Source organism: Prunus dulcis, chromosome 6 (assembly GCF_902201215.1).
Source record: "Prunus dulcis chromosome 6, ALMONDv2, whole genome shotgun sequence".
In the NCBI taxonomy this organism is placed as follows: Eukaryota; Viridiplantae; Streptophyta; class Magnoliopsida; order Rosales; family Rosaceae; genus Prunus; species Prunus dulcis.
Genome location: NC_047655.1, coordinates 14492906 through 14506029, shown reverse-complemented (window position 1 = coordinate 14506029; position 13124 = coordinate 14492906). Strand labels below are relative to the sequence as shown.

The window sequence follows — 13124 nt, the reverse complement described above, 5'->3', positions numbered from 1 at the left end:
AACTAAATGGCAGATGTTCAAGAAGTGGTGAGAGTAAATTAAAGAGATTTCAGATGTTGGAGATCCCTCTATCCAACACTGGTACGATGACAAGTGAAATGAAAGCCAAAAATTTCTCCATTTAGCTACTTTTGAATACAAATTATAATATAAAAAGCTGGAGATTTCTCTATCCAATTTAAACAGAATATATGTTTCTAGAAATTCAAACCAATTGTTTTAACAAGAATCATACCATTAAGATGGCAGAGTGATAAAAGATAAATGCAAGAGTGGGCTATCTGAAAAGATCTTGAAGTTTTTTCAAGTGTTTTCGAGACATTGCGTCAGGTTTTTGGAGAGAGTCCCATTTTTCTGCTATAGAGCCTTTGTATTTATGGGCAAGAATCCCTAATGATGAAGGCTGGAGGAGGATATTTAATTGCTATCCAAAGTCAATTGTTGATCTGTCCTTGTTAGATGTCCGTATGTGGGAGGACAGAATATCTCAAACAAAACTATTGGTCTCAAGGGATCTTTCTCAAACTTGTGTCCTTTTACAGCTGGAAATCCAATTGGGAGAGACGGTGGTCAAGTCGCCATTAATGGTGACAATCCCTCTTCAGACCCTCAAGTGGGTCAATGTGCAACGGTTACCAATTTTTTTAATTTTAGTGTGGACCAAAGTCAGGGTCCTTTAGTACTATGGGCTTTTGAGAAATTCTGGCCCAAAATCAAAAAGGCCCTTTTTTGTTGTTTCTAAAGGAAAGTGGTTGGGCTTGGGTTTAATAAATCTTTTTTGAGAATAAAACCATTTTTTGCCCATTTTTCAAATATGGTACAAACAACAATAAGAAGAAGACACCTTGATGTGTCTTCCTCCTCTTCATATATGCAAAAGGAGAGAGAGAGAGAGAGAGAGAGAGAGAGAGATTTTGAAATTATAACTTACAAGATATGTACGTAAAGAATCATTTTGTTGAAACTCCAGCCCTTTTTGTCTAAATAAACATAGACGATACATCATTTAATCATATGGTATACAAATGCACTTCCCAATGTGAGTATAACTACAAAACTGAAAAGAGCATAATATTTCCTCAAAAAGCCTACTGCTATGAACAACCCTACTCTTATCATTCCAACGAACAGAGAACACTTTGATGCTTCATACATCATGGCACATACTGAAAATCATAAAATTACCAGAAACGTCTCGGTTTGATGCAATCACTTTATTCTGTTCAACGGAATTTTCTCAATCTGCTGGGCAATCCTTTGGTGAGGAGAAATGATTTGCGGCATTGACATACCCCCAGAAACAATTATCTCTGCATTATTGGCAGGGGAAAAAAATGTAACAGCAATCTAATGAAGGTCAAAAAGTTCAACGCTTTGGTGGCAAAAGTTTTGACATTGATGCATTCCCTTCAGTCAACAGAAGACATGCAAATTCCCAAGTACAGCTGTTAGGCTAACTACCAACTTAAGTACTACTGAGCACAACCACTTATGAACTGGTAGACAGAAGTATATCTAAATTTTTTGAATGGGGTCAATGCATGTTTGATATCCTTTAGCACGTAATAACGTAGATTTTCCACATAGATTTTCCACAGAGGGATATATCGGAAATGTAATCAAACTTTTTGAGCCCACCATAAAAATTTCAAAAAATTATAAAGAGTTATGTGAAGGTTATTATTGCAGACAATGAAAACGTATGTTAATTTATTATTATTTTTAATAATGAAGAGCCTCTGTTACCCACCATTTCAACAAGGTGAGGATACCTTGAGTGCAGGCAGACACCTCCATCCATGTCTACCAGATCATCATGGTACATGGTTAGGGTTGCCTAATAGCTACGAGAACAATAATTACGGTGGAGCTGGCCCAAAGTGGTTGAAAAGAGACAAATTCAGACCTATGTGGCCAAAGGCATGTTTGGGTTGCAATTGTTGAAACGACTCAAACCCGATATGAGGGTTGGGGTTTTACTATTACTTGATACAAACATGAATAGGACATGACCCTCTAACATGAATAATTAATGGACCAAGTTAAGGTCAAACACAAGTGAGCTGATTATGAATAAACTCATTTTAGTTTATAACTTTGTTTAGGATAAAAAATTAACTTAATTTCAAGTTTTTAGATTAGAACACGTGGGTCAACTCGAACATGACAGGTTGGAGTTAACTAATATTTGGCACAAACACTAAATGACACAACAAGAACACGACCAACAAACATGGATTGCCACCCATACCTATGTCAGGCCAAAAGGAGAAATCTTACCTATGCCTTCTCGAATAGACAGATTTGGTCTTATGATCTCTTTGGAGTTAACAAGAAATATATCGCCTATGTATAGATGATTTGTTGGGACAAAAACACTACACAACTCCTCATCTTCATTATCTCTCTGCAGAAAAACCAACAAGAAAACCAAAGATCAGCAACTGATTGACGCATCAAACACAAACACAACGCACTTAACATTTCAGCGGGTCATCACGCAAAGCACGCCAAAAAGTGATTTTTATGTTGGAAGTACAAGGTAAAAGGTAAAAGGATACACGGTAAAAGGATCACGCAAAGCATTTGTTTGATTTCAATTGATAAAAATGAGGAGACAGACAGAAAACAGAAGAAAACTAGAACCACCTAATTGGGTAAACTTAATATCTTTATTCTCAATCATTATGTCAATTGTCTGAAATCCTATCACAACAGGGCCTATTATATGTAGGCAACTCATGCTCTCACTGCTCCAATTATTGGTTTCAGATCAAAGAAAGATACCATTTTTCATTTAGTACGAGGCAGGAGTACTCATCTCTTCGACTCTACACTGATTAGAATCTTCCCCACTGTTATGGTGTTCAGCTGTTCATTGAACTTCTTAATAGATCATCTCTCTTCAAATGATAAAAGAGGAATGCTGCCTGGTTATGTTCCAAGTCAAACAAAACTTGAAAGATTCTGTATTGTAAATTCAGGTTTTAACCAGAGCCCATAACCAGTTGTTTTCCTTATATCAGTTGAAGTTTTTCACTACTGCCTAATCAAAGATGTTAAGCTTCAGAGTTTATAAGGGAAGATCATTGGTCGCATCCCCGAGAATTTTGTACAGATGCTGAAATGAAAATACATTGCCAATGACCTTCTCTAATGAAGATGAGGCAACCAAATTATCATATGCAAAACAGCTTCTATATGGATAGCACTTCAGAATCTTTTATAAAAGATTTTAACCAATTTCTTAAGCTTAGATATGTTTATTCTGGCATTCATCATAAACGCATTAAACAGTTCCATATGATTAATGATGAGGACATCATTGTCAAAACACTTAGGGCCAGTTTGGGAGTGCTTCTAGAAGGGCTAAAAGTGCTTTCTGACAACCAAAAGCGCTTATGATTGTGTTTGGCAAAAAATTTTAGAAGTGCTTATGGCTTATAGAAGCGCTTTCTGGAGAAGCACCTACTGTGTACTTCTTCAGGAAGCACTCCCAAGTGCTTTTCCATGAAGCAATAGGATTTCTTATGAAGATTTCAACATCTTTATAAAAAAAGCACTTTTGCTGAAGTGCTTATGAGCAGAAGTGCTTTCTAGAGAAGCAGTCCCACACGAGCCCTTAGAGTCTATGAGAGAGAGATGGAAGAAGATTAATCATAATCCAGTTATGTCTTTATGGCTGGATTCAATGCTCTTCATTTTATAGAAGAGCTACATCAGACTTCATATTTACCTTCAGTTTTAAAGAGTTCTCTTCAATTTAGTTAGTATGTTTTAAAGAGTCTTTATTAAAGTTAACTGTCTTTTAATTCTAGTCATAAAGTCTTAGTACATGTATTTAGTAATATAGTCTTGGTAAATGTATCCAGTAATAAAGTCTTGGTGCATGAATTTAGAGCCTTTGTATTTGGGTATAAATATATGTAGTGCCTTGAGCAATGGCAATGAACTTTGATGAATAAAATTCAGCTATCAGAAATTTTCTGGTTTACTTTCCTGCTATGGGAATTTTGATGTGAAGCCACGTTTTTGGTGCAAAGCCAAGTTTGTCCTTATCTTTATTATTAAGAGGTTTGTTGTTTAATTTCCATTATTCTTTCGAGTAATTGTTTCCTTGTTGATATTCTAGCCCATTCTTCTTTCATTGCCTTGTTTCTAAACTTGTTTTCATTGCAGCCTAGGGAATTTAAGACTTAGCATTAGACTTTGAACACACCCTAAAACTAGAGGAATCTACACAATTCTTGGAATCACTTTAAATTCTAGATTTTGAGGAACATAATGCAGGCAATTGAGGTTGACTAGTTTCATGTCTATTTCTTACTGTGAATTCCTTATTTGTTGATGGGTGTTGATGCTTGGTAAAATTTAATAGCTTGAGTTAAATCTAAAATTGATCTTGGTACTAGTCAACTCATATCCTGCATCAATTAAGCTTAGCGTCTTGTATGCCAACAAAGTAATCCAACACTACAAGTAATTAATGCTGCCTTCTCTACGATAGTTCAGGGGAAAAAGGAAAAACAGACTTAGAAGGACTCAGGAATGACAGCCCAATAAAAAAATTTGGAAGCAAATTATTTTCCTGGAATAAGCCATGCATGTGAAACACACAATACCAACCGCAAGGACAATAAGCATTCTGTTCAAACATTTAGAAGAAAAAAAATACATAAAAAAAGAGAACCTGAAGGGTGACAGTTGATGTAATAAACCCAAATGCATATTCACCAACACGTGGGTGACGGATAATTGCCACCTCTTTAAAAGCTGTGGTATTTTGGTCTGCATGGAAAATGAAGCTCAAAGCCTAAAATGCCAATTTGAAGTATATTTATAAAATTACAGAGTTTATATCACTACATTGAAAGGAAACAAACAACATCAGACTATATGAGTATCTAATATCCACAAGATGGACTAGGCAAAGTATGGAAAATACGAAAAAATGTTGTTCTGTTTACATACACATTTAATGTCTCATTTTCTTTTCCTTTCTTTTTTTTTTCTTAAAACTGTTTTTCAAGCTCTTCGGGTAATTAGCTTGAATCTGTTATAAAAGAAAAATAGGTCAACCTAGCATAAGCCCCAATCCCCAAGCTCGGAACAAGTTGCAAGGGCAATTTAAAATGCTAAAAATGTAGACAAAGGGCAGATACTACGTTATCAACAAACAGTATACATTTTAACCAACACCCCCCCACCCCCCAACATAAGGGTCATTTTGGTAATCAACTATTAAAGACTTTCCACTTGAACAGTGTAAAAAATTCAAGTGAATAAGCTGCAAAAACTTTTATAACACTAATATCAATTAATTTTCATTCGCTTAAAATTCAGTATTACATTGAATAAATTTTTATCTATAACACCACCTCAGCATCAAGTGACTGGTCTTGACATGGAGAAGTCATTCTGGAGAGCATGGTCTCACAATGGTCCAACTCACCAAGCCGACATATCTTGACTCCTGGTCGGTCATGGGAGGAGATGGAGGGATGAGGGAGAAGGGAGGGAAGGAGCGATAGAGGTGGATACCATGAGTTTTTTTTTTTCTTGTTAATAAATTTATTTATTTTTTAATTTTTATTAAAAACTATAAGAGGCCAGCTGGATTCTTTTTTTTTATTATTGGTTGTTTGTCCACACGGCATAACCATCATGAAAGGTGTGGGGTCCATCTATGGCATGCAAGGAAAATTCGTTAAATTAATGTGTAACAGAAGGCTAAAATTCAAACCCAACAAAAACTTTATAGCCTAAATTGCAATGTGGTGTCAATCGTCAAAGGTGTGGGGTTCATCAATGATTTCTGTCTAAGCCTAGATGTATATATTTAAGACTTGCAATCCTCATTTCACTTCACAACTTTCTGCTGGAATACATTATCATCATCTAAAATATAGGCTGGCATTGATTTATGTTTAATGTAACCCTCTTTTTGAGTCTAATTTGTTGATTTTCTGAGAAATCTTAATTCTTTATTAAGAACAATCCCTGTGCACTTGAGTTTCAACAAGTATAATGGCTTATTTGGATCTCCCATGCTAACTAAAACACGTGTTTTCCTCCAGCTCCTCAACTAGGATGTTTGCACAAGTTCTTGTTCATATCTGAATCCCTTGTTGCAACAGTATGTATGCAGGGACCAAGTTTTACAGAAAATAAATAACTGTTACCTGGAGAAATCGCTGCACTAATTTGTTTGGAGGCAGAGTAGATATGCTTAACAAAAGGCATTTTCTTTATGATCCATTCTCCAAGTGAGAAAACAGTGGCACCCATCCACGATGAAACAAAAACGCCAACAAAGAATACAAAAAGTAAGGATGTGACAAATCCAAGTCCTGCATCATAAACTAAGCACCTTGAGAGAGAGACACTGAAGCAGAATATGGGCGGTACAAAATCAAAATTTAGAGAATACACATTTAGTAAAGCTACTAAAACAAAAACTGTGCAAATTTCAATAAAAGATGCAGCATATGCTTGCATTGAAAAAATTAACAGTTTTAAATAATAAAAAGAATCTTTTGTACCAACGGACACATTAGGAGGGCAGTCATTACAAGCTAATGTTTCGCCATGAAGCCATGTTGAGTGACAAGCAAGAGAAACCCCCACCCTTCCCCCTAAGGTGAAAGTCAATGCAGTGCACTAAGCACATCACCATTACATTCTCTAAATCCCACAACTACCAAGGTCTCTTACCAACTTAGCACTACAACTTAACCCTTCAGTTTTATGCAGCTGCAATTGTTCCTACCACACTGAAGCTCCATCAGTAACTGAACACTTGACCATTAAGCCTCGTTAAGCACATGCCGACACCTGAACTATGGGGTTAATCAAAGATTAAAAGTTCCTATCCCAATTGACAAGCAAACGTTCAATCTTCTTCGAACTTTCTAAAACCTGTTGCATTATCTTTGGGCAACATTCCTACCTTAAAAATGAAAATTCATGTTCTCAGTTAAAGAAAAAAGCCGCAATTTTGCACTGCCTACGAGCCTTTTATTTTTTTATTTTTTTTTTGGCTAATCATTTCTTATGAGTCAAAACCTCTAAAGTTATTAACAAATGGCAAAAAATAATTGTAGATATTTAAGAAAGCAGCCATTATTATCATGTTTACCTCACTTAATAAGAGCGGGTTCTCAAAAAAGGCCATTAGTAATGCATTTAGATCATACCGAAGATGTCGATGCCAAGCTGAGCATAGAGTGGACTGAAGAAACCATCAACAAACTGAATAAACCACCATGTAACAAAGAACGTAACAGCAACAGGAAAAAGAACTACACTGCAAGCAATTGAAGAAAACAATAGGCTTAGAAGATCATAAAAAAAATGATTGAGAAATACAGCACTTAAAAGCTATGGCTAAACTTTTTACCATCCAGTCATAAACTTCTTTGAGACCCAACTTTGGAGAACAAAGCAGCAAGCCTGAAAATGGTCAGACACGAATATTAACGTAGAACAAGATGCTACTTAGATTGTTACATTTGACATAACAAAAATTGGGTATTCCCTGCAAATGATAGATGGAACTTCGAATTGCAAAAATTTCCACTATCATCTGAGTGGAGCTCACATGGAACCCATGTGGAGCCCATTGTTGAGAATACCACATTGAAACTACAGTAGGTCCCTTAAGCTGGGTTCATCCGAGATGTTTTTGAACTGAAGTTCCTAACTATAACAAAATTAATGGCCCTTTTGGATGGAATCATTCAAAATGACAGAACTAAATTTGAATTTTTAAAAGATCTTGCCTATTGGACTTCATAAGTACAATTTCTTATGTTGAAAATATCCATTCCATACATATATTTCATTACTTAAGAAAATAAGAGATTTCAAATACTCAAAACCAGAAGTGTTTAAATAAAGAATGGTAGAAAAGGACCCACTAGTGTAGTGGTTTGGAGCAACTGCTCCCCCCAGAAAAGGTCCTGGGTTCGAGTCCTAGCATCTGTGTAGTGTTACTATCGCCCCTCTCAATAGGAAAGGTCCTAAAAATAATAAAAAATAATAAAAAATAATGAAAGGTATATATATATTTCATTAAAATAAAGAAGAATAAAACCCAAATCAAAATCCATCGGATAAATGAAGGATATGAATCTAAGGCGTTAGTCTAAATTCTTTAACAAATTTTTTGTTCTAAAACTAATGTTTATATTTGATAATTCAAGAAACAGAAGGATTCCAAATACTCATGAGAAAATATCATTTCATATCACCCTTTCTCCTAAATAATCCATGTGTGTGCGGAATTAATTAATCCAATAAATTGATATTTTTAAAGTCCAATTAAGTAAATCATCTGATCCAAATAAACACTAATCTTCGTGATTCCTTGATTGAGACAATCAATTATGCGGTGCAAAACCAAATATCTCCCCAAAATCACATTGCCCAACCCTAGATAAAAGTTTGCAGGGATTGACAGTAAAAGAACGTCATGGATTGAAAAAAAGTTGCTTTTTGGCCATTTTTCAAAACATAAAAGTGAAAATAAGTACATAAACTCCTATTGAAGATATATTTTTTTAAATAAAAATAAATCATACTAATAAAGTGCATAAGCACTGAACAGGAAATACAAAGTCGTTATCTGCCCAATTTGGCCAACCATTAATTTACCTAAACTCAGACATATTTAAACCAGACCTCGCAGGCAATATCTAATATTTAGATCCGTACATTTGAAAGGGAAAAGAATGGAGGGCGGAGATTGAGCCAGACCTTACGAGTAGAGGAATTGGGGGAGCTTGGAGGAGACTTGGCTGGATCTTCGGGATCCAGAATACCATTCTCAGCCTGACTCAGAGGAACCGACGATGACTCTTTTTCTTCGGCCATTTTGTCTCAGTTTGCTGAGGGCGCTTGAGAGAGAGAGAGAGAGAGAGAGAGAGAGAAATTTGGCTTAGAATTCGGGAGAAGGAATTGAATGTGATTTAGGTGGGAGTGATGATGATTTCGAGGGAAATTAGTTGGCTATTTGCCTTGCGTGCTTGTTTTTTCCCTTTCTTTTTTTTTTTTTTCCTTGAATCTTTGGATTTGTGAATTTTTTCTTCTTTTTTTTCGTTGGTCAGGTTTGGGTTTGTGTCTGTTTGGATGTAGTTTTTTTTTTTTTGGATGCAAAGTTTGGATGTAGTTCAGCAGACTTGATGTTAAAGCAACTTCTATGGTACCAAATGAAGAAATGCCATGTGGCATGTGGGATTGACTCTTTTCCATTCCTTCCAAAAGTATTGGCTCGCTCTCGCAAAATTATATACATTTTGAAAGAATTCAAGGCACATGTAGACTATAATATTGAGTTCGTCTATTATATACTCAAGCACAAACAAGATTGTGAATCTAATGATTTTCATAAGAACTTAATGAGAAAAATCAATAAAGAATATACGTATCTTCAGGAACGGACCCACAGCGGGATCACTAGGGTCAAACGACCCTATGGAAGTCATGGAAATAGGCTTGGAAGTCCACTTGAGCTGGCTGTGTGACCCCTTGAGCTGCCTTCCAAGTGCTTGATATTTTGCCTGAGAGGAAGAGGGAGGAAGCTGCGCACGGGAGGAAGAAGAAGCAGCGCAACGCGCTTCTGTTTTTTTTTAAACACCCTGGGAAAAACGACATCGTTTTGGCCTAGGAAAATTTTTTAAATAAAAAACCCTTCCTTATCCCTCCTCCATTTTCCCACGTCTGTTTCCTAAGCAGAGAGTCGTAGGTTCAACCCCTACTTGGTGCGTTTTCTTTTTAATCTTTTTAACCTATTTTGTTGTTGGAATCAGTCAGTCAACTTTACTTGTAATTTTATCTAAGGATGACCACAACATGGTTTTATCACCACCATTTAACACTTAAGAATTTCTCCACACACACACACACACACAAAAAAAAAAAAACTTGTTTTTCTTCATTGTAATTAGAACAAAATGCAGTAACCAACAGATTGGAACCAGATGTGCAGGCAAAATATCTGACCCAATAAAATTTTGGCTTGTTTTTCTAACAGTGCTAAAACCAATATTCAAAAAAGTCTAAACAATAAAATTTTACGAATTGAAATTACTCAAAAACATACATAAAAAAATAACAAATCGAAATCATTCACAGTATATTTGTCCAAGAAATGAATGAAATTTGGAAGAGAAAAAATAGATAAGAAAAATAACCCATTCTTAAATTTTCTTTGGAACATTTACACTATGACCCTATGACGTTCGGATCCTGGGTCCGTCACTGCGTATCTTGATAAGTTGTACAGGGACACGTGTTTTTTTTGTTAGTGTATACATAAGATGAGTATATGTACTATTTAAAGCATCTCCAATCGATGTGTTAAAAGTGTCACATAGACATTTAACGACTATAAATAATATCTCACATCACTCCAATTGAAGTATCAAAGCTAATGTAGAATGAAAGTTGAACCTCCAGCCGTTACTTTTGACATCCCAAAAGCAAGACGTCAAATGAATATTTCATTAATTTTGGAAGACAACTAGATGTTACTTTCATTTATTTTTTCCTTCTTTATCTTGAATGATTTGACTGTTACAAATTTTTCCTTCTTTCTCTTTCCAACTTATTTCCTTTACCGTTATGCAATTTTTCTTTTAACATGCAACCCTTTCCTCCTATCATACATTTAGGGGGGTGTATTCAATTATAACTTTTAAAGACTTTTTGTAAGTGAGTGACTTTCATAGAGTTGACAAATTTTTAATGACTTTTACATACTTTATAAAGTTAGTGATATACTTTCATATACTTTTATCATAGAGTTTTACATACTTTTATATACTTTTTTTAATATTTATTTTGTGAATAGTATTTATCCTTTAATATTTATCATAGAGTAGTATAACCACAGGAAATTGCTTCTAATATTTATCTCCAGCATTGATAAATTTTGGATGCAATTAGCAACGTGCAACCAACTAGATTGGAACTGCAGCCTCAGCCTCCCAGTATATAGCAACACTAGTTATATCCTATAAGTCATGTGGGTGATACTATTACAACTCCTCATTTGATCTTTTCCGCTCCAAATATAAATGTATTAGTTCTTAATCCTTTTTTTTTTTTTTTTTGGTTGTTGGAAGAACTGGTAAATTGATTAAACCAACGCACAAATAAAGCACCAGATACAACCAGGCAAAAGTCGAATGTAGTGGGACTACGAGCAAACAGAAAACGGAACAACCAAAACAAAGAACATGAATACAGATTGGAAAGCTAGGAAAGATGCTGCTTCAGAAAGCCACAAGAACGTCACAAACCAACCATAATCTGTATAAACCTAGTGCTACAGGGGGCAAAGGAGACCATCCTAAACAGTGGTGGTTTTATTGATAGTACACCAACCAAAGAGGGAGGGGGTCTAGAGACCCCAAACATGATAGTGCACCCTCACAATGGCCATAGCTATAGAATGATCGAAGTCATGGATAAAATCTTGGGTAAATTAGCAAGACTTTTGGTATTAAGAATTAGCCTTAAAAGTATTGAAAAGTCATTCATTTAACAAAGTTTTCAAAAGTCATTAACTTTTTGGATACCCCAAAACTTTTGAACACTTTTTAAATTCACAATTGGATACCATTGTACTTTTAAAGACTATTTAAAAGTCATAGTTGAATACCTCTAGACTTTTAAACTCATTAAAAGTCTTTAAAAGTTATAATTGAATACACCCCCCTTAATTTTTGTTTATAATACGCCTCTTTCATTTCAGTTTCTTCAAAAAGCAAAAAAAAAGAACTTATATTTCATTCATTATCTTGTAGTTTTCTTTTTCTTTTTCAATTAATTGATTGTCTTTTTGTATTTTCTTTTCTTTTTAATTAAAAATATAAAAATTATATGCTAAGAAATAATAAATAAATCAACACTAAAATATAATAAAATAACAATTTAATTTGACATATCAGGTGGAGTGTAAAATTGTGTAAGATGTCAAATTGCCACATCAGCCATCAAGTCCAAATTTGATGTTTGGTATTTGACATCTCCCTTTGATCTATTTTCTAGTGAAATTCATAATCAATTACCACCTATCACGGTAATAAAATAGAAAACTACTTCACTTTATTTGACCAATAGGATTGTTTCCAAATATTATTTATTAAATCCAACTAATTCATGTCACATGGACCGTACCATATGTGTAATAACCCAAAACAAAATATCTAAAAAGAAATAAAATATCTAAAAAGTAGGATTAATATCTTCTAGCAAAAAGACAATTTTGCCCTCGCATATTTTAATAGGAAAAAAGTTGACTTTTTGATCGAGAAAGAATTTGGGAATTCCGCTTGGGTCGTTGCTTAGAGCACAGCGAAATGAGTCCGTAGACACGGAATAGACCCGAATAGGAGTTGTAACGAAGAAAATACGATCAAAATACCGTGAATGGCAAAATGGTAATTTGGCCAAAAAGTCAGATATTTATCCCTCTCCTTCTTCTCTCTCCTCATTTCTCTCTCCTCCCGTTTCGACCCAGCCCCGACCTCCGCTTGCTTTTCACGAGGCCACGGCCGCCACACTTGGAGCCGATCTCCACCGTTGGTACCAAACGAACCACCACTCGACCGTCGTCATTTCTTTACCAACCGCCGCCCTTGCCGTGGCCGGACCTCGCCGGAAAACGTCATTTTTGCCGGATTTCCAGTTCAAACTTCCAGCTCGTTTTTCTCCTTCAATTCTCCACCAAATCGATCGAGTAAGGTATGGTTTCTCAGCTATTTTTCGTGTTCTAGCTGATGGATGTATGGGTTTCGATCGATTTTAGCTCTAAAACGATCAATTTTCGACTTGAAATTTGGCCGAAACTTTGGCCGCCGTGATCTACTGTTTCTGGTCACTTTTTGGGATATGTCCAAGAACAAAAGTGACTCCAAATGGGGTGTTTTACCTAGGATAGGAGTTTGGAGTCTTGGTTCAGAGATTTTTCGACCACCCGAAATTGCTTAGGACACCCAAATCTGCCCGCGCGTGAGGCAGCGCGTGGGTGAGGGTGGTGAAGTAATTCTGTGCAGTTTTGTGATCATCGTGTCGTCACGAGCGCGTAGGATTTAGCGGATCTCGATTCGGAGTCCGTT

The 13124-nt window shown here is 35.6% G+C and overlaps 1 protein-coding gene across 1 annotated transcript; it reads right to left on the bottom strand.

Annotated features, from left to right (window-relative positions):
* Positions 1 to 937: 937 nt before the first annotated feature.
* On the bottom strand, positions 938 to 9113 carry LOC117631647 (protein LIKE COV 2-like). The gene is made up of 7 exons (XM_034364914.1): positions 8758 to 9113; positions 7400 to 7452; positions 7197 to 7306; positions 6183 to 6350; positions 4691 to 4788; positions 2281 to 2407; positions 938 to 1310 (listed from the first exon to the last, which is right to left on the bottom strand). The coding sequence occupies exons 1-7, from the start codon at positions 8872 to 8874 to the stop codon at positions 1210 to 1212; spliced, it is 774 nt and encodes a 257-aa protein (XP_034220805.1). The 5' UTR covers positions 8875 to 9113; the 3' UTR covers positions 938 to 1209.
* Between the last annotated feature and the right edge of the window lie 4011 nt (positions 9114 to 13124).